Genomic DNA, 22,703 nt, shown 5'->3' on the forward strand with positions numbered 1-22,703 from the left:
AACAGCATGACCCCGCCATGCCCTGCACATGTGGTATGCTGGAGGGGCACTGTGAATTGTCACTGCAGTGGAGGATGAGGAGGCAAAGAATTACATTGTCGCAGGACCAACGGCGTGAGAACGTAGAGGCGGAAGCAGCGTCACCTGGCCAAGTTGCTGGTGTGGCTGTGCAGGAACCACATTCACCCAGTGGGCCGTAAAGGACATGTACAGGGAGTGCAGAATTATTAGGCAAGTTGTATTTTTGAGGATTAATTTTATTATTGAACCATGTTCTCAATGAACCCAAAAAAACTCATTAATATCAAAGCTGAATATTTTTGGAAGTAGTTTTTAGTTTGTTTTTAGTTTTAGCTATTTTAGGGGGATATCTGTGTGTGCAGGTGACTATTACTGTGCATAATTATTAGGCAACTTAACAAAAAACAAATATATACCCATTTCAATTATTTATTTTTACCAGTGAAACCAATATAACATCTCAACATTCACAAATATACATTTCTGACATTCAAAAACAAAACAAAAACAAATCAGTGACCAATATAGCCACCTTTCTTTGCAAGGACACTCAAAAGCCTGCCATCCATGGATTCTGTCAGTGTTTTGATCTGTTCACCATCAACATTGCGTGCAGCAGCAACCACAGCCTCCCAGACACTGTTCAGAGAGGTGTACTGTTTTCCCTCCTTGTAAATCTCACATTTGATGATGGACCACAGGTTCTCAATGGGGTTCAGATCAGGTGAACAAGGAGGCCATGTCATTAGATTTTCTTCTTTTATACCCTTTCTTGCCAGCCACGCTGTGGAGTACTTGGACGCGTGTGATGGAGCATTGTCCTGCATGAAAATCATGTTTTTCTTGAAGGATGCAGACTTCTTCCTGTACCACTGCTTGAAGAAGGTGTCTTCCAGAAACTGGCAGTAGGACTGGGAGTTGAGCTTGACTCCATCCTCAACCCGAAAAGGCCCCACAAGCTCATCTTTGATGATACCAGCCCAAACCAGAACTCCACCTCCACCTTGCTGGCATCTGAGTCGGACTGGAGCTCTCTGCCCTTTACCAATCCAGCCACGGGCCCATCCATCTGGCCCATCAAGACTCACTCTCATTTCATCAGTCCATAAAACCTTAGAAAAATCAGTCTTGAGATATTTCTTGGCCCAGTCTTGACGTTTCAGCTTGTGTGTCTTGTTCAGTGGTGGTCGTCTTTCAGCCTTTCTTACCTTGGCCATGTCTCTGAGTATTGCACACCTTGTGCTTTTGGGCACTCCAGTGATGTTGCAGCTCTGAAATATGGCCAAACTGGTGGCAAGTGGCATCTTGGCAGCTGCACGCTTGACCTTTCTCAGTTCATGGGCAGTTATTTTGCGCCTTGGTTTTTCCACACGCTTCTTGCGACCCTGTTGACTATTTTGAATGAAACGCTTGATTGTTCGATGATCACGCTTCAGAAGCTTTGCAATTTTAAGAGTGCTGCATCCCTCTGCAAGATATCTCACTATTTTTGACTTTTCTGAGCCTGTCAAGTCCTTCTTTTGACCCATTTTGCCAAAGGAAAGGAAGTTGCCTAATAATTATGCACACCTAATATAGGGTGTTGATGTCATTAGACCACACCCCTTCTAATTACAGAGATGCACATCGCCTAATATGCTTAATTGGTAGTAGGCTTTCGAGCCTATACAGCTTGGAGTAAGACAACATGCATAAAGAGGATGATGTGGTCAAAATACTCATTTGCCTAATAATTCTGCACTCCCTGTATTGTCTCTGACCGTAGTTACAGTTCCACATGTTGGCGCTGCCGTGCACTTTGGCAGACACAGATGGGCTCAAGGATTGGCCCACCTTCTCTTCTACATGTGTGTGCAGGGCTGGTACAGCCTTTTTGGCAAAGAAATGACAGCTTAGGACTCTCCACCTCGGCTCGGCACAAGCCATCAGTTCTCTGAAAGGTGCACAGTCCACCACTTGAAAAGGGAGGGACTGCAGCACCAGCAATGTCACGGTCTCGTTGTGGTTTGCCGTGCATGCTGGTTGCCTGGGGCAACGTGTAGTTAATAGGATGAGGGTGGTCAGGCCTAGTTGTTATTCCCACTTCTCATCGGTGTTCTGTGGGGAGTTTCCCGCCACTACCCACTGTGACAGTATGTCTCACTAGGTAGCCCTCAATAACTGGGCAGATGGAATATCCAGGACAGGAGCATAGCTCCAGCACCAACAAAAAGGCTGGAGGACAACTAAACTCCAGGCTACCAGCCACAGGCAATATAAGCACCTAGTGACCACACCCAGTCAGGTAGTTAACCCCACAAGCACCAGACAGGGAAGGGAAACAAACCTAAAAGGAGAAGTCTACACACATGCTGCATTAACTACACCTTGCCCCAGGCAACCAGCATGCATGGCAAATGTGTCATGGCAAACAACGAGACCGTGACACAGCTGTGACCAGCAACTTAGCCAGGAGCACATTAAAGCTTCTGCGCCATTGGATGAGTGCACGCATACTGTTGTCTCTTGGCAATCGCTTTGGTGATCGAATGCTCATGGAATGACTGACGAGGAGGAGCAGGAGCATCAGGACCAGAAAGTGATGGGAAGGACAGACAGCTGCTTTCAGCTGAGGCATTGGAGCCTTGACTGCCTAAAACCGGGTGCATGCCACGGGGAGATGCAGCGGTTGCTGCGGCAGGCTGGACCACCACATTGGAGCCACGGTTCTCCCAGGCCACTTTATGGTGACGCTGCATATATTGACGCAGGGCTGTGATGCTAACATTGGCACCCTGGCCAGGCTTCACCTTCTACCAACAGATTCTACATATCGCCATGTTCACCTCCTCCGGCAGCTTAACAAAAAAACTGCCACACCGCCGAGTCGCGATCTTACCTCCAACACGTCGCACTGACTGACTGCTATCGGCAATGCTTCCGTGAACCCGTGCACCACTACTTTCCGGACAGGTAGACTCCTGCGAAGTGGGTGGTCTACCCCGGGCACATTTGGCTACCGACCTCCCACTGCTGCCACCCTGCTGACTCCGCCGCTGCCTCACGGGCAAGCTGCCACCCTCTTCTCCCGATGATGATGAAGCCTCTAATTCACCGGCTCCCAAGTGTGATCAGCTACATCATCATCATCATCATCATCAAGTACTGTCTGCACGTCATTGATGTCCTCCTCAACGGTCTCTGGGTCAGAAGCCTCACCGCTCACAATACCAGCTCCCATGCCACTCTCCTCATCACTACTTGCCTGCCTAGCGGAGAAAGCGGCAGATGTCTTCTCCACATCTTGGCTGGCCAGTAGCTGCTGACTGTCCTCTAGTAGCTCTTCCCCACTGTATAGAGGGGCTGAACACACAGTATATAATACTTCTCTGGCTGAGGGAACAGAAAAGGACAGAGGCAGGTTGATGACAGGTGAGGGCACAGGGCCTGCTCCCGAGCCATGCCAACTAAGGGTTGTGTCTGACGAATTTACCGACTCTTGGCTGGGGGTGTCTGATGTCACTTGGGACGAAGTGGATGACCGAGTCAACCTTTCAAGAACCGCTGGCTTGGTGGTCAAGACACGACCGCTAGGTGACCCCAGGCGCTCAGGCCTCTCGCCGAGACTCGTGCTGCCACGACCCCCTTAACTCTGTTTCTGGTGCAGGCACAGGTCAAAGCATTTAGGCCTCTGCAGGGCCTGGCACTTCTCTGTCTGACATACTGTTAGATCATATAAATAAATAAATAAATAAATAAAATAGCCAGTCTAATTTTCTCACTTCACCACACAACAGCTAATAAGCCCATTTTTTTCCACTAATGCACACAAAAAAGGGCTTTAGAACATATAACTGCCCCAATAAAACGGCAAAGAAATTTTTTATTTTTCCTCTTATACACGACACAAAAAGCTTTACAATATATAACTGCACCGCTGAACGGCAAATATTTTTCTTTTGCCACTAATACACGCCAAAAAGGGCTATAATTTTCGCACTTCATGACAACGACTAATCAGCTCTTTTTTCCCACTAATACAAGCCAAAAAATGCTTTAGAACATATAACTGCACTGCACAAGGGCAAATAAGACATAGAAATATTTCCTTGTAATAAACCCTGTTAATGCCTCCTTGTAATAAACCCTGTTAATGCCTGTATCAAACAGCACTTGCACCCTAATAACAAGAACAGTTTGCAGGAATTACAGAGCTGTAAAATGGCAATTTGGGTGCCCAGTCAATGCAGCAAGGTGTAATAGGATTGTTCCCATTACCCAGGCTGTACACTCCACTATTGTACCCTGTTCCATATAAATGCTGTGGAATGATTCCTCCCAATCCTTTCCCTACACCTTGAATAATCTTTCCCTGCACTTGTAAATCATTTTTTTTAGCACAATGAAGTCTTTTCTAGCACTGTCCCTAGCGCCTGCTGACATCTCTCCCTGCACCAAGTACTCTGGAAAATGGCTGAATCCAAGGTGGCTGCCGCTAGTTATAGGGCTGTGACATCACAGGGCTGGGTGGCTGCCGATTGGCTGCATGCATGACATTATGGGTTATCCCGCCTTCCCAGAGTTCCTTGCTCCATGTCCTCACACGTGCAGCAGCCATTTTAGGAAAAAATGCGATTCGTTACCACAAAGCATGAGGAATTTTGGATTCGGTGCAAATCGAATTTTTCCTGAAATTAGGATCGAATTCCACTTCGATTCACTCATCTCTAGTAATTTCCTCTGGTGGGCCAAGGAACCCCAGTCTGACATAGTAAAAGTTATCTTTATCAATGGCATAATCAGTACATGGAAATAGCGACACTTACAAAAGGAACTGCTGTCTAGTGCATAACTCTTTTTGGAGCTCTGGCTTTTTCTGCACAGTTTTTAAGATAAATTTAAGCTAACTACTACACAGCATCAGTAAATGAGGGTCAATGCTTCAATGCAATTTGATAATACCTGTGGAAGAAACTGGCAAAGGTTTCCCACTTGAATGTTCAATGATGCCACCTGCTCTTCAACCATCTTTAAAGATGTACTCTTGCCGTTAATGTACCATGTTGACTGGTTATTTGATACCTGAATTTCACGGAGGATAATCAAGTTTCCAGAAGCCCTGTACCTAGAAATCCAAGAGAAAAGACAATTATGTTTATCAAAAAAACAGATACCGAATGGAATAATCAAGATAATACTACATTTATTCAAAGGAATTATCCCATGACCAATTAAAAAAAAATCGGAAATCATATAGTACATGACAATCTCATTCTAACAAAGCTAGAACCAGCCCTGTACCTTACATAGATCCAGAGATCTCCTCATTCATTGCTCTGCTAGATATAAAGCAAACTGGCAGCTCTCCCTATCCCAGCCAGTTACAGGACAGAACTGAGCATGTGCGGCCATCTCTGTGAACCGGACAAAGAAATAAGAGAAAGAACAAACAGCAGGTGGCGCTATACAGATACATACTATTGAATAACTCACTGGCTATGCTAAATTTTTAATTACATGCAATTACAAAAGTATTCAGATCCAGGTGCTGGTTTGAAAACTGTAGAATATTTTGCGTGGGACAACTCCTTAACCACCTCCGGACCGCCTAACGCAGGATCGCGTTCCGGAGGTGGCAGCCCTGCGCAGAGTCACGCATATATGCGTCATCTCGCGATGGGCGAGATTTCCTGTGAACGCGCGCACACAGGCGCGCGCGCTCACAGGAACGGAAGGTAAGAGAGTTGATCTCCAGCCTGCCAGCGGCGATCGTTCGCTGGCAGGCTGGAGATGTGTTTTTTTTAACCCCTAACAGGTATATTAGACGCTGTTTTGATAACAGCGTCTAATATACCTGCTACCTGGTCCTCTGGTGGTCCCCTTTGTTTGGATCGACCACCAGAGGACACAGGTAGCTCAGTAAAGTCCCACCAAGCACCACTACACTACACTACACCCCCCCCCCGTCACTTATTAACCCCTTATTAGCCCCTGATCACCCCTGATCACCCCATATAGACTCCCTGATCACCCCCCTGTCATTGATCACCCCCCTGTCATTGATTACCCCCCTGTAAAGCTCCATTCAGATGTCCGCATGATTTTTACGGATCCACTGATAGATGGATCAGATCCGCAAAACGCATCCGGACGTCTGAATGAAGCCTTACAGGGGCGTGATCAATGACTGTGGTTATCACCCCATATAGACTCCCTGATCACCCCCCCTGTCATTGATTACACCCCTGTCATTGATCAACCCCCTGTAAAGCTCCATTCAGACGTCCGCATGATTTTTACGGATGCACTGATAGATGGATCCGATCCTCAAAACGCATCCGGACGTCTGAATGAAGCCTTACAGGGGCATGATCAATGACTGTGGTGATCACCCCATATAGACTCCCTGATCACCCCCCTGTAAAGCTCCATTCAGATGTCCGCATGATTTTTACGGATGCACTGATAGATGGATCCGATCCGCAAAACGCATCCGGACGTCTGAATGAAGCCTTACAGGGGCATGATCAATGACTGTGGTGATCACCCCATATAGACTCCCTGATCACCCCCCTGTAAAGGTCCATTCAGATGTCCGCATGATTTTTACGGATGCACTGATAGATGGATCCGATCCGCAAAACGCATCCGGACGTCTGAATGAAGCCTTACAGGGGCATGATCAATGACTGTGGTGATCACCCCATATAGACTCCCTGATCACCCCCCTGTCATTGATCACCCCGCTGTAAAGCTCCATTCAGATGTCCGCATGATTTTTACGGATGCACTGATAGATGGATCCGCAAAACGCATCCGGACGTCTGAATGAAGCCTTACAGGGGCATGATCAATGACTGTGGTAATCACCCCATATAGACTCCCTGATCACCCCCCTGTAAAGCTCCATTCAGATGTCCGCATGATTTTTACGGATGCACTGATAGATGGATCCGATCCTCAAAACGCATCCGGACGTCTGAATGAAGCCTTACAGGGGCATGATCAATGACTGTGGTGATCACCCCATATAGACTCCCTGATCACCCCCCTGTAAAGCTCCATTCAGATGTCCGCATGATTTTTACGGATGCACTGATAGATGGATCCGATCCGCAAAACGCATCCGGACGTCTGAATGAAGCCTTACAGGGGCATGATCAATGACTGTGGTGATCACCCTATATAGACTCCCTGATCACCCCCCTGTCATTGATCACCCCCCTGTAAAGCTCCATTCAGATGTCCGCATGATTTTTACGGATGCACTGATAGATGGATCGGATCCGCAAAACGCATCCGGACGTCTGAATGAAGCCTTACAGGGGCATGATCAATGACTGTGGTGATCACCCCATATAGACTCCCTGATCACCCCCCTGTCATTGATCAACCCCCCTGTCATTGATCACCCCCCCTGTCATTGATCACCCCCCTCTGTAAGGCTCCATTCAGATATTTTTTTGGCCCAAGTTAGCAGAATTTTATTTTTTTTTTCTTACAAAGTCTCATATTCCACTAACTTGTGTCAAAAAATAAAATCTCACATGAACTCACCATACCCCTCACGGAATCCAAATGCGTAAAATTTTTTAGACATTTATATTCCAGACTTCTTCTCACGCTTTAGGGCCCCTAGAATGCCAGGGCAGTATAAATACCCCACATGTGACCCCATTTCGGAAAGAAGACACCCCCAGGTATTCCGTGAGGGGCATATTGAGTCCATGAAAGATTGAATTTTTTGTCCCAAGTTAGCGGAACGGGAGACTTTGTGAGAAAAAAATTAAAAATATCAATTTCCGCTAACTTGTGCCAAAAAAAAAAAATTTCTATGAACTCGCCATGCCCCTCATTGAATACCTTGGGGTGTCTTCTTTCCAAAATGGGGTCACATGTGGGGTATTTATACTGCTCTGGCATTCTAGGGGCCCCAAAGCGTGAGAAGAAGTCTGGTATCCAAATGTCTAAAAATGCCCTCCTAAAAGGAATTTGGGCACCTTTGCGCATCTAGGCTGCAAAAAAGTGTCACACATCTGGTATCGCCGTACTCAGGAGAAGTTGGGGAATGTGTTTTGGGGTGTCATTTTACATATACCCATGCTGGGTGAGAGAAATATCTTGGTCAAATGCCAACTTTGTATAAAAAAATGGGAAAAGTTGTCTTTTGCCAAGATATTTCTCTCACCCAGCATGGGTATATGTAAAATGACACCCCAAAACACATTCCCCAACTTCTCCTGAATACGGCGATACCACATGTGTGACACTTTTTTGCAGCCTAGGTGGGCAAAGGGGCCCATATTCCAAAGAGCACCTTTAGGATTTCACAGGTCATTTACCTACTTACCACACATTAGGGCCCCTGGAAAATGCCAGGGCAGTATAACTACCCCACAAGTGACCCCATTTTGGAAAGAAGACACCCCAAGGTATTCCGTGAGGGGCATGGCGAGTTCCTAGAATTTTTTATTTTTTGTCACAAGTTAGTGGAAAATGCTTATTTTTTTTTTTATTTTTTTTTTCATACAAAGTCTCATATTCCACTAACTTGTGACAAAAAATAAAAAGTTCCATGAACTCACTATGCCCATCAGCGAATACCTTGGGGTCTCTTCTTTCCAAAATGGGGTCACTTGTGGGGTAGTTATACTGCCCTGGCATTCTAGGGGCCCAAATGTGTGGTAAGGAGTTTGAAATCAAATTCTGTAAAAAATGACCTGTGAAATCCGAAAGGTGCTCTTTTGAATATGGGCCCCTTTGCCCACCTAGGCTGCAAAAAAGTGTCACACATCTGGTATCTCCGTAATCGGGAGAAGTTGGGGAATGTGTTTTGGGGTGTCATTTTACATATACCCATGCTGGGTGAGAGAAATATCTTGGCAAAAGACAACTTTTCCCATTTTTTTTATACAAAGTTGGCATTTGACCAAGATATTTATCTCACCCAGCATGGGTATATGTAAAAAGACACCCCAAAACACATTCCTCAACTTCTCCTGAATACAGAGATACCAGATGTGTGACACTTTTTTGCAGCCTAGGTGGGCAAAGGGGCCCACATTCCAAAGAGCACCTTTCGGATTTCACAGGTCATTTACCTACTTACCACACATTTGGGCCCCTAGAATGCCAGGGCAGTATAACTACCCCACAAGTGACCCCATTTTGGAAAGAAGAGACCCCAAGGTATTCGCTGATGGGCATAGTGAGTTCATGGAAGTTTTTATTTTTTGTCACAAGTTTGTGGAATATGAGACTTTGTATGAAAAAAAAAATTAAAAAACAAATCATCATTTTCCACTAACTTGTGACAAAAAATAAAAAATTCTAGGAACTCGCCATGCCCCTCACGGAATACCTTGGGGTGTCTTCTTTCCAAAATGGGGTCACTTGTGGGGTAGTTATACTGCCCTGGTATTCTAGGGGCCCAAATGTGTGGTAAGGAGTTTGAAATCAAATTCAGGAAAAAATGAGGAGTGAAATCCGAAAGGTGCTCTTTGGAATATGGGCCCCTTTGCCCACCTAGGCTGCAAAAAAGTGTCACACATCTGGTATCCCCGTACTCAGGAGAAGTTGAGGAATGTGTTTTGGGGTGTCTTTTTACATATACCCATGCTGGGTGAGATAAATATCTTGGTCAAATGACAACTTTGTATAAAAAAATGGGAAAAGTTGTCTTTTGCCAAGATATTTCTCTCACCCAGCATGGGTATATATAAAATGACACCCCAAAAAGGAGACTTTTGTATTACTTACCAGTAAAGTCTCTTTCTCGCTCTTCCTTGGGGGACACAGGAAACCATGGGTATAGCTCTGCTCCCTAGGAGGCGTGACACTAAGTGAAAGCTGTAAGCCCCTCCTCCATCAGCTATACCCCTCAGCCTGGAGAAGAGACTGCCAGTTGCGTGTCCAAGTAGTGAAAGATAACCACCAACCGGAAAAAAGAACTGTCGAGCCCCAACGGGGGCAACCAAGCCGGAACCACAACTGTAACCCAAATGAAGGGCGGGTGCTGTGTCCCCCAAGGAAGAGCGAGAAAGAGACTTTACTGGTAAGTAATACAAAAGTCTCCTTTTCTCGCCCATATTCCTTGGGGGACACAGGAAACCATGGGACGTTCCAGAGCAGTCCCAGAAGGGAGGGACCAGAACAAACTAGACCAACACCAGAGGCATCAATCAACTGCCGCCTGCAACACCAGACGGCCTAAAGCAGCGTCAGCCGACGCATGAGTATGCACCCTGTAGAACTTGGTGAAGGTGTGCAAGGAGGACCAAGTGGCCGCCTTGCAAATCTGCTCCGTAGAAGCCCGATTCCTCTGAGCCCAGGAAGCCCCGACCGCTCTAGTGGAGTGAGCGGTAACACCAAGGGGCGGAACCTTGCCCTTGGCGAGATAAGACTCAGTAACAGCCATCTTGACAAAACGGGCGATAGCAACTTTGGATGCCGCCATCCCTCTGCGCGACCCCTCCGGAACCACAAAGAGCGAGTCAGTACGCCTGAAAGAGCTGGTTACCTCCAGGTAAACCTTGAGCGCCCTGACAACGTCCAGGCGATGAAGCTCCCTCTCCCGCGGGTGGGAAGGGGAAGGACACAAAGAGGGGAGAACGATGTCCTCGTTCAGATGAAAGGCGGAGACCACCTTAGGAAGGAAGGAAGGGACCGGACGAAGAACCACCTTGTCCTGGTGGAACACTAGGAAAGGTTCCAGACAGGAGAGTGCAGCCAATTCGGACACCCTCCGAAGAGAGGTGACGGCTACAAGGAAAATAACCTTGCAGGACAGAAGTCGCAAGGAAACCGTCCGCAGGGGCTCGAAAGGGGAAGCCTGGAGCGCTGAGAGAACCAGGTTCAGGTCCCAGGGCGGTACCGGAGGACGGTACGGGGGAACCGCGTGAGCCACACCCTGAAGGAAGGTCTTGACCGGACCAAGGGGGGCCAGTGGGCGCTGAAACAAAATGGACAGCGCAGACACCTGACCCTTCAAAGAACTAAGGGCCAGCCCTTGGGCCAGTCCGCTCTGCAGGAAGGACAAAACGGTGGGGAGAGAAAAGCGGAGCGGAGGAATCCCCAGATCGGCACAGAACCCCAAAAAGGTCCTCCAGGTCCTATAATAGATCCTAGAAGAGGACGGCTTTCGGGCGCGGATCATGGTGCGGACGACGTCCGCAGAAAAACCCCTACGCGTCAGGACGGTGGTCTCAACAACCACGCCGTCAAACGTAGGGACCCTAAACGCGGGTGGAAGATCGGTCCCTGAGAGAGAAGATCTTCCCTGGCGGGCAGCGGCCAGGGCGCGTCTGCCAGGAGCAGCATGAGGTCGGCATACCAAGACCGGCGGGGCCAGTCCGGAGCGACCAGAATCACCGAGACGCCTTCCGCCGCTATCTTCCGAAGGACCTTGGGCAGTAGAGGGATGGGAGGGAATATGTATGGGCGCGCGAAGCCTCGCCAAGGAAGAACGAGGGCGTCGGCTCCGCAGGCTCCCGGATCCCTGGCCCTGGACAGATATGCGGGGACCTTGTGATTGAATTTTGAGGCCATGAGGTCCACGTCCGGTATGCCCCAACGAAGGCAAATGGCCTCGAACACCTCCGGGTGAAGAGACCACTCGCCGGGGTCGACGGTGGTGCGACTGAGGAAGTCCGCCGCCCAATTGTCCACCCCTGGAATAAAAATTGCAGATAGGGCCGGGACGTGGGCTTCCGCCCAACGGAGAATGCTGGTGACCTCCCGCATTGCTGCAACGCTGCGAGTGCCCCCCTGGTGGTTTATGTACGCCACGGCCGTGGCGTTGTCCGATTGCACACGAACTGGATGACCCTTCAGCAGATGAGTCCAGTGTCGCAGAGACAGAAGGGCCGCTCTCAGCTCCAGGACATTGATCGAGAGTTTGGACTCCGATGGAGACCAAATGCCCTGGACGGATCGGGGAGGAAACGCGCCTCCCCAGCCCAAGAGACTGGCATCGGTTGTAACCACCAACCAGTTGATCGGCAGAAAGGACCTGCCCAGAAGAGGGGACTGCAACCACCAGCGGAGAGATGACCGTACCGGAGGCGATAGATGGAAAGGATGATCCAGAGACTCCGGCGATTTGTCCCAGGAGGAGAGGATCGCCCGTTGGAGAGGGCGGGAGTGAAACTGCGCAAATGGGATTGCCTCGAAGCAGGCAACCATCTGCCCCAAGACCCGCATGCAGAAGCGGAAGGACGGTCGACGGTGGAGAAGGAGACCCTGAATCGCCCGACGGAGGGTCAGACGTTTTTCCGAGGGAAGACGTACCTCCGCCGCTTCCGTGTCTAAAAGCATTCCCAGGAAGACCAGTTGTCTGGCGGGAGGAAGGGAGGACTTGGGGAAGTTGATGACCCAACCGAATCTCGCCAGAGTCTCTAGAGTGAGATCCACGCTGGCAACCGCTTGGGAAAGGGACGGAGCCTTGATGAGGATATCGTCCAAGTACGGTAGCAGAAAAACACCCCTGGAACGGAGTAAGGCCAAAACCGGGGCCAGGACCTTGGTGAACACCCGGGGGGCTGTTGCCAGCCCAAAGGGAAGGGCGACAAACTGGAAGTGGAGGTCCCCTACGGCGAATCGGAGGAAGCGATGGTGACACCGGGCTACCGGAACATGGAGGTAGGCATCCTGTATATCGATGGAAGACATGAAATCTCCCTGCTCCAGGGAAGCCACCGCGGAACGGAGGGACTCCATCCGAAACCGTCGAAGGAAGAGAAAACGGTTGAGCTTTTTGAGGTCCAAAATGGGCCGCACCGAACCTCCCTTCTTGGGAACAACAAAGAGGTTCGAATAGAACCCTTGGAACCTTTCCTCTAGAGGAACGGGGGTAATCACCCCTCTGTCCAGTAAGGCTTGAACAGCCGCGGAGAACGCAGCCGCGCTTTTCGGGTCCCGCGGGGGGCGGGAGCGAAAGAACCGATCTGGAGGGAAAGACGCAAATTCGATTTTGTATCCTGAGGACACAATTTCGAGAGCCCAGGCGTCGGAGATGTGAGCCATCCAGATGTCCCTGAAAAGGAGTAGCCGGCCCCCCACCCGGGTGCGTGGGGGCGCGCCTTCAGGCAGAGGATTGCTTTGCTGCGGGTGTGCGGGCAGCCTGCGGCCTGCGCCAGGAGGGCTGTGCCCGAAAAAACGGCTTCCTACGTTTATCCTGGGGAGGGGCCGAAGCGGCAGCTGCGGGGGGAGCCCCAGAGGTCCTGCGGGAGGACCGAAAACGAGACGCACCGGGGCGTCCGCGGGGGGCGCCCCTGGCTTGGGGTTGAGGGAGATGGGTGCTTTTACCACCTGTGGCCTCCGAAATAAGCTCGTCTAGGCGGACCCCGAAAAGGCGGGAACCCGCAAACGGTAGCCCCGCCAAGGAACGTTTGGAGGCAGCGTCCGCTTTCCAAACTTTCAGCCAGAGCTCCCTCCTGACGGAAACCGCCAGGGCGGAGGAGCGTGCAATAAGGGCTCCCGCATCAAGGGAGGCCTCACAAACAAAATTCCCGGCCCGAATAATAAGCTGGGCCAAGGAACGTAGGTCCTGGATGGGGACGTCCGAGTCCAACTCCTGTTCCAGCTGCGCACCCCAAGCAGAGATTGCTTTACCTGCCCAAGCAGAGGCAAAAACCGGTCTGAGAGCAGAACCGGAGGCAGCAAAAATGCCCTTGGAAAGGGTCTCCATGCGACGGTCCTCCGCTGACTGAAGAGAGGACCCGTCGGGAACAGGGATGGCCGTGTTTTTTGACAGACGGGCCACAGGGGGGTCCACCTTGGGTGGGGACGACCAGGTGGCCACGACATCGGCTGGAAATGGATAGCAAATGTCCAGCTTCTTGGGATTGACAAAACGGGCGTCCGGGCGAGCCCAAGCCTTAGACACCACGGAGGAGAAATCAGAGTGGATTGGAAAGACTTTTGAGGCCTGCCTGGGTCTGATAAAGGAGACGCTAGCTGCGTCAGAGCTAGGGGGGTCATCCTGCACCTTAAAGGTGTCACGAATATCCGAGATGAGTTGACTCATCGCTGAGGCTAGCTTGGACGGCAGGGCCGAGTCCATTTCCAAATCTGAAACCGCCAATTCACCTTCAGAGAGCGAATCCTTTGGAGAGGAGAGGCTCGTCTGGGTGCGCACGCGTGGCGGGGAGAGGGAGGCATCCGAGGAGGAGGCTCGCTCTACTCTAAGACGCTTCTGAGAGTGCCTAGCTCGGGAGGGGTCACTAAGAGGGAGTGAACCCGCTGCAGCGGCAGAAGCGGTGGACCCGGGGGGCGCGACAGTAAAAGTAGCGTCCTGCGGGGTAGGTGGCCTGTCTATTAGGCGGCCCACGACATGAGTGAGGCTTTCCACGGCCTGGGACAGGGATCTAGCCCAGTCAGGCGGGTCAGAGGAAGCAGGGAGCGACACAGCGGGCGACTGAGGCTGCGGTGGAGCTCGGCATGCAGGACAGTGCGGATCAGACTGCCCCCGGGGAAAGGGTTCCCTACAAGCAGTACAGGCATGGTACCAAGGCTTGGCAGCTGCAGAAGGGTCTGACATGGTGGAAATGTTGCCTTATGGGAGACCCCAGGGCTAAAGGAACGGAGATTACACCCAACAACAGTACTGGCACGGAGGGGGTTAACAGTCCTACCAGACCCTGCAAGCGGCAGCAGCAAGGGAAGCAGACTGAAGGAGGCTGTGGAGGAGAGGCAGCCGGCACGGGGATGAACAGCTTCAGGATCGGACGTAGCAGGATTCCACGCAGTATGCGATGTGGAGCCCGACGAAAACGGAAGTAGCGGAGCGCTATGAAGCTCCGCCCACCCCTCGCCGCGCTGAAGAGACGCAAAGCCGCGCGCGCGCGGCAAAATGATTTTAACCCCCAAGCTTGGATGAGTGCCGGCCAGCTATGGCGCCTGTTCGTGCCAAGGAAAAACGGCCCCCAGCCTACAGCCGTCCCTGAAGGCATGAGTTCGTGCCCTGCCGCTAATAAAGTGAATTTTTGCCCTGACAAAGTCCCCCCCAAATGATAGGTTGCCGGTAAGATATGCCCATGGGGGGGGGGGGGGGGGGGGGGGGGGGGGCGGCTCGATGTAGCAGCAGTGGGAAGGAAGGGGAGGCTGGAGCAGCCACTCTCACCATCGCTGTCTTCACCCTCAATCCATCCAGCAGGGTCGCCCCTTCAGCTACTGGCACCGCAGTGGCAGGAAGCCGGGGGAGGGACTTGGCGTGCGGGCGACCCTTGAGCTGGCGGGACGCAGGGGAGCGAGGCTGCCCTGGTCCACCTTGTCTTCTGTGGGGGAGGCGGCAGTGCGGTATTACCGGCACTGGCGCAACTCAACCCCGGGAGAAACAGAGGGGTCTAATGCGCCTCTGTTGTCCCTGTAGGTAGAAAAAAATCGAATTAAAACAACAAATAACGCAAAAAATAAAAAATTATAGGAAAACAACCCTGCATAAGCAGGGGGTGTCTTGCCTCCTTGGACACTAAGCAAAAACTGGCAGTCTCTTCTCCAGGCTGAGGGGTATAGCTGATGGAGGAGGGGCTTACAGCTTTCACTTAGTGTCACGCCTCCTAGGGAGCAGAGCTATACCCATGGTTTCCTGTGTCCCCCAAGGAATATGGGCGAGAAACACATTCCCCACCTTCTCCTGAGTACGGAGATACCAGATGTGTGACACTTTTTTGCAGCCTAGGTGGGCAAAGGGGCCCATATTCCAAAGAGCACCTTTCGGATTTCACAGGTCATTTTTTACAGAATTTGATTTCAAACTCCTTACCACACATTTGGGCCCCTAGAATGCCAGGGCAGTATAACTACCCCACAAGTGACCCCATTTTGGAAAGAAGAGACCCCAAGGTATTCGCTGATGGGCATAGTGAGTTCATAAAACTTTTTATTTTTTGTCACAAGTTAGTGGAATATGAGACTTTGTAAGAAAAAAAAAAAAAAAAAAAAAATCATAATTTTCCGCTAACTTGTGACAAAAAATAAAAAGTTCTATGAACTCACTATGCCCATCAGCGAATACCTTAGGGTGTGTACTTTCAGAAATGGGGTCATTTGTGGGGTGTTTGTACTGTCTGGGCATTGTAGAACCTCAGGAAACATGACAGGTGCTCAGAAAGTCAGAGCTGCTTCAAAAAGCGGAAATTAACATTTTTGTACCATAGTTTGTAAACGCTATAACTTTTACCCAAACCATTTTTTTTTACCCAAACATTTTTTTTTTATCAAAGACATGTAGAACTATAAATTTAGAGCAAAATTTCTATATGGATGTCGTTTTTTTTGCAAAATTTTACTACTGAAAGTGAAAAATGTCATTTTTTTTGCAAAAAAATCGTTAAATTTCGATTAATAACAAAAAAAGTAAAAATGTCAGCAGCAATGAAATACCACCAAATGAAAGCTCTATTAGTGAGAAGAAAAGGAGGTAAAATTCATTTGGGTGGTAAGTTGCATGACCGAGCAATAAACGGTGAAAGTAGTGTAGGTCAGAAGTGTAAAAAGTGGCCTGGTCTTTCAGGGTGTTTAAGCACTGGGGGCTGAGGTGGTTAATCTGCAACAATGTACCAGTTCTGGAAATACTTTCATATTAGCCGCTACTGAACATAATGAAAATATGTGAAATAACGTGAATACTTTAGTTTAATCAGTGGTAGAAAGAAATGTTAAGAAAACATATTGTGTAACATGTCTTGTATTGATCCCGAGCTGAAGCTTGTATAATAGCCAAATCTACAGGTTTCAGTGCTGCTATCGCCAATTTTTTCTTGCACTCAGCTCACATTATAGGAGCACAGCTAACCAATTAGGGTCATGTTTCCATTGATAATTACGCCATTGGACTGGACTACCAATCAGCATGTTACAATAAGATCTAAGCCCTAGCTCTTTTTTTTTTTTTTTAAAGGGGTATTCCCATCACAATGATCACTGTTTAATCTGTTAACCCCTTCAACCCCAGGGCTGTTTTCACCTTCGTGCCCAGGCCATTTTTTACAAATATGACATGTGTCACTTTGTGGTTATAACTTTAAAACGCTTTTACTCATCCAGGCCATTCTGAGATTGTTTTCTCATCATATATCGTATTTCACGACAGTGGTAAAAAGGAGTAAAAAAATAAATAATTTTTATTCATTTAAAAATACCAAATTTACAAAAAAAAATAAAGAATTGGCAAATTTACACATTTTAATTTCTCTACTTTTATAATAGATAGTAATACCTCCAAACATAGTAATTACTTTACATTCCCGATATGTCTACTTCATGTTTAGATAATTTTAAAAATGACATTTTAATTTTTAGGGACGTTAGAAGGCTTAGAAGTTTGGAAGCAAATCTTGAAATTTTTCGGAAATTTTTCAAAACCCACTTTTTAAGGACCAGTTGAGGTCTGAAGTCACTTTGTGAGGCTTACATAATAGAAACCACCCAAAAATGAACCCATTTTAGAAACTTCACTCCTCAAGGTATACAAAACGGATTTTACTAACTTTGTTAACCCTTTGGCTGGGTTCAGACCTGAGCGTCTTTGAAATGCGCGTTTAACGCGCGTTTTTGACGCGCGTTTTTTGCAATAGTAAACGCGCGTTTGTGTGATTGACTGCAATGTCCTATGGCCACAAACGCGTGTCAAAACGCCCCAAAGAAGCTCAAGTACTTGTTTGAGCGTAGGGCGTTTTACAGCGCGTTTTTCAGCGCTGTAAAACACTCAAGTGAGAACCAGGGCCACAGGGAAGCATTGGTTTTCATGTGTTAAGCGTTTTACAGCGCGTTTGAACGCGCTGTAAAACGCTCAAGTGTGAACCCAGCCTTTAGGTTTTCTAACCCTTTTTTGGCAGATTTTACATTATAATCAATTTTTTCCAGTAGCAAAGCAAGGGTTAACAGCCAAATAAAACTCTATATTTATTACCCTAATTCTGCGGTTTACAGAAACATCCCACATGTGATCGTAAACTGCTGTACGGGCACACGGCAGGGCGCAGTAGGAAAGGAACGCCATATGGTTTTTGGAAGGTAGATTTAGTTGAACTGGTTTTTAGATGCCATGTCCCATTTGAAGCCTTACAGTAGCAACTCAAAAAAGTGACCACATTTTAGAAACTAGGGGATAATGTGCCAGTTTTATTGGTACTATTTTGGGGTACGTAGGATTTTTAATTGCTCTATATTACGTTTTTTGTGAGGCAAGGTAACAAAAAAAATGGATGTTTTGGCACAGTTTATTTTTAATAACATTCATCTGACAGGTTAGATCATGCACTATTTTTAAAAAGCAGGTTGTTACGGACTCAATTATATCAAATATGTCTACTTTCTATGATGTTTGTTTTAGCTTTATATAATAAAGCGTTTTTGAAAACAAAAATTAGGTTTTTATATCTCCATTTTCAGAACGCCCTAATTTTTTTATTTTACTGCTGATCGTCTTGTGCAGGGGCTTGTTTTTTGCAGGAAGAGTTGACGTTTTTATTGGTACCAATGATTGGTACATATGATTTTTTTAATCATTCATTATTACACTTTATGGAGCAAGGTGACCAAAAAATAGTTTTTTTTTGGCGCAGTTTTTATTTATTTTTACAGCGTTTACCGGGGGGATTAGGTCATGTGATTTTTTTATAGAGCAGATCTTTACAGATGTGGCAATACCCAATATGTCTACTTTTTCTTATTTATATAAGTTTTACACAATAGCATTTTTTAAACCAAAATAATGATATTTTAGTGTATGCCTAGTCTGAGAGCCATAGCTTTTTTATTTTTTGACCGCTTCTCTTAGGTAGGGTCTCATTTTGCGGGATGAGATGACGGTATAATTGGTACTATTTTGGGTGCCATACACCTTTTTGATCACTTGCTGTTGCAATTTTTGTGATATAATGCGACAAAAATAACTTTTTTTTTACACTTTTTTTTATGGTGTTCACCTGAGGGGTTAGGTCATGTGATATTTTTATAGAGCGGGTTGTTACGGACATGGTGATACCCAATATGTATATTTTTGTTATGTATTTCACTTTAGCATAATAGTTTTGAAACAAAAAAAATTATGTTTAGGGTCTCCATGTTCTGAGAGCTATAGTTTTTTATTTTTTGGGCGATTGTCTTAGTTAGGAGCTCATTTTTTGCGGGTTGAGGTGACGGTTTTATTGATACCATTTTGTGGGACATACGCCTTTTTGATAGCTTGGTGTTGCACTTTTTGTGATGTAAGGTGGCAAAAATAAAAAATAAATTACTTTTTTTTTATGGTGTTTATATGACAGGGTGGATCATGTGATATATTTATAGAGCCGGTCATTACGTACGCGTTGATACCTAATATGTGTGGGGTTTTTTTTTCAGTTTTTTATTATAAAATATGAGGAAAGGGGCTTTTTTTTTATTACTTTATTAATTTTATTAAAAACACTTTTTTTTTTTCTTTACTTTATTTCTGATGTTCACTTTTAGGGGTCTGATCCCCTCTGCAATACATCTGTATTGTAATGCATTGCCTGTTAGTGTATGACACGAGTCATACACTAACAAAGGTTGCCTAGGAGACCCAGCCTGAGGCTGGATCTCCTCGGTACTCGTAGAAGGCAGTTCCTGATGCCATGCACGGCATCGGGCTGCCTCGTCACTCATCGGGTTCCCGCCACAGCAGCGCGGGGACTCTATGCGCTCACTCACCCGACACAAACCCCTTCTATGTCGCAGTCAGCGCGGACCACAGCATAGAAGGGGTTAATCCACCGGCATCGGCTTTTACAGCGATGCTGGCGGGTACAGCAGGGGCCCGTCTACCAGGGACTGCCAGGCCCCTGCAGTGATCGCGCAACGCTTCGGTGCCTACGCGATAACCATGACGTACTATTACGTCAAATTGCAGGAACACAGTGGTTCCCATGACGTAGTAGTACGTCATGGGTCGGGAAGGGGTTAATGATGTGACAGTGATCATTTTTATAAATATATTGTTCTAGCTGAAGGACCCGGCTTCACTCGGGTATATTTAATCTATTTAATTTAATGTTTGTATGCGTCGTTAAAAGATATCAACACTATCCACTATAACAGTGACATCTACAGCACCCCGCTCCCAAAACAGTGACCCCCCCCCACAGTGCCCCGTTCCTTAAAACTGGACCTCCACAGCAGCCCACCTTTTAACTTTGACCTTTACAGCAGCCTTCCCCTTTAACAGTGACTTCCACAGCATACCACCCCCTTGACAGTGGCCCGCCTCCTTAACAGTGGCCTTTACTGGATCGGGGGCGTGTCCTTTTGAACAGCTCACTCTAAGACAGCAGCACTGTATTGTCAGAGTGTGAGCTGCAGGCAGAAAGTCACCCTCCCTCCCCTGCAGCTGACAGAAGTTGATTTTTACCTTCATTTTTTCAATCCCCGACGGCTCAGGAGTGTGAGGGGGCATGACCTAACCAGATCAGGGGCGTGGCTTAGTGGGACCTGGGGGCAGGGTTTTAAGTCTTTTGAGGGTGGACACAGTATGGCAGGGGGGGGGGGGGTGTCTGGGCTCCTTCCTGCAAGAGTGACGCCCCCTGGGCACATTACTGGCTCATTTGCATACCAAATAAAGTTTAATAGAAAGAGACTATTAAAAAAAAATGTGCATACCAAATAAACTGGATTTTCAGAGGATAAAAACATCTATTGCTGGAACGAAGGCACATCTTGAAATAAGGTACTAAGTGCTATTAGGCCATGGCTCTACTTCAATAGTGATTATCCTGGTGACAGATTTCCTTTAAAGCTCTCCTACAGCAGTAAAGATAAACGGCTGGGTTGTTATGGAAACCTGGAGCAAAACTGTATGTGGAGGCTGGAGGACCTGCGAGCTTCTATTGGCTGATAAGGGTCATGTAACCAAGCTTCTATTGGCTAATGCATTTTTGGGGAATATCTCAGGAATGCTACATCCTAAAGAGCTGAGACCTGGTCTAAGACCTTCCCGGACACCTGATATACCTGTGTGCCAAATTTCGTGATTGTAAATGCGACGGTGCGGATTTCTTTAGCGGATATACACACACAAACAGTATAATATATATATATATATATATATATATATATATATATATATATATATATATATATATATATATATATATTTGGCAAATTCCCACCCTTCTTGATAAAATTCTTTCCCTCCTACCTCATTGTTGTTATATGGTATCACAGATACAGCCACTGCTCGCCTCCCGAATTCATGGGCCACCCTTGCGCAGAAGACACTTTATTTTCACCCAGCCGGCCGCTCATTGCAGCCCTGAACGTGCACGCTGCTGCTCATGCGCAAGGTTTATTTCTTCAGTGCCGCGTCTCATACAGAGCTGCACGTGCCATGTATGCAGCACGGCTCTGTATGAGACGCGGCACTAAAGAAATAAGCTTTGCGCATGCACGGCAGCGTGAGCTCTCAAGACTGCAATGAGAGGCTGGATGGGTAAAATAAAATGTCTTCTGCGCAAGCGCGGCCCAGGGATTCGGGAGAGAAGCGGTGGACATAGGAGACCCATGAACGAGCACGCAAAGAGTGTGATGTCAGAAAGAGGTGTGGCAGGTCTTTAAACTGCCTAAGCCCGCCCAGCCTTAGGCTCCATTCAGATGTCCGTAGAATGGGTCCACATCCGTTCCACAATTATCCGGAAAGGATGCGGACCCACTCATTCTCTATGGGGCCGGAAGAGAAGCGCAGAGTACACTATGTGCTGGCCGGGTGTATTGCGAATCCGCAATGCCCTACGGACATTTGAATGGACCCTTAGAAGCATGAATCCGGGAAGGGAACAGCAGAGCTGGCTGCAGGTGAAGACGAATTAGCAAGATGGGAAAACCCCTTTAAATCGCTGCAATAGTTGAAAATTATTACTGTACATACGAACTTGTCAGTGAAAGGGTTAAAGAAGGTAAAGTTTAATGCTTACAGTTCAAGTTCCACTGAACCTTTCTGGCAATTGCGCTTCACATAAAGACCAACCTGAAAAAAGAAAATAATAATTCTGCTGGCTGTAATCGCCACTCGCTCAGATATTTAAGACAAATATATTTTGTTACTGTGACTGCCATGGATGTGCGCCTTTCAGAAAGAATTTATTCTTCTCACACACTGGCCATGTACAATAATAGCAATATCAGCAAGTCAGCTACTGCCACCTTCTGGTAGACTTTATATAAATACCAAATAAAACTCCAGGCTTCTGGCATCCACTTCATTACCAGCGTGTATAACCCCTTTCCATAACAGTTTTCCATTTTCAGTTTTAGCAATGGGCCTATCTGCAAGTAACTAATTCATGTCTGAGCCAACCTACATGTATTTGATATTATTTTTTATCTTAGACTTTTCTTTTTTGCCATTAAATGACAAATAATATTTAAAAGGAAAAAGTGAAAATTATGAAAACAAATTATATTTTTCCTTTCTTATCAAAATTTTTTCTGTTATAAAAGATTTCAAGACAAAACATTTTTACTTTTTAAAATTTTTTAAGAAAACAAAGAGGGAAAAAACGTGTGCATTTGTATATTTAACACACTCACTATTCTGACCCTTTGAGGTCTGATGAAGAATGGGGGTCTGATCTAAAATATTTTTTTTCTTATTTTCCTCCTCTAAACCCTAGGTGCATTTTATAGTCCAATGTCTTATAGCCCAAAAAATACGGTATATTATTTTTTTAGTGAGCGAAAAAAGG

General features: G+C 47.1%; 1 protein-coding gene across 2 annotated transcripts in view; it reads right to left on the reverse strand.

The window, feature by feature from the left end:
- SMC5 (structural maintenance of chromosomes 5) overlaps nucleotides 1-22,703 on the reverse strand; it is a 208,356-nt gene that overhangs the window by 175,076 nt on the left and 10,577 nt on the right. For both annotated transcript variants that reach the window (XM_040417086.1, XM_040417087.1), the window contains exons 3-4: nucleotides 21,933-21,985; nucleotides 4,963-5,125 (exon numbers count right to left, since the gene is read on the reverse strand). In XM_040417086.1, coding sequence (XP_040273020.1) covers nucleotides 4,963-5,125; nucleotides 21,933-21,985 — 216 coding nt within the window. The remainder of the gene's footprint in view (nucleotides 1-4,962; nucleotides 5,126-21,932; nucleotides 21,986-22,703) is intronic.

The sequence above is a fragment of the Bufo bufo genome, chromosome 2, assembly GCF_905171765.1.
Source record: "Bufo bufo chromosome 2, aBufBuf1.1, whole genome shotgun sequence".
Lineage (NCBI taxonomy): Eukaryota > Metazoa > Chordata > Amphibia > Anura > Bufonidae > Bufo > Bufo bufo.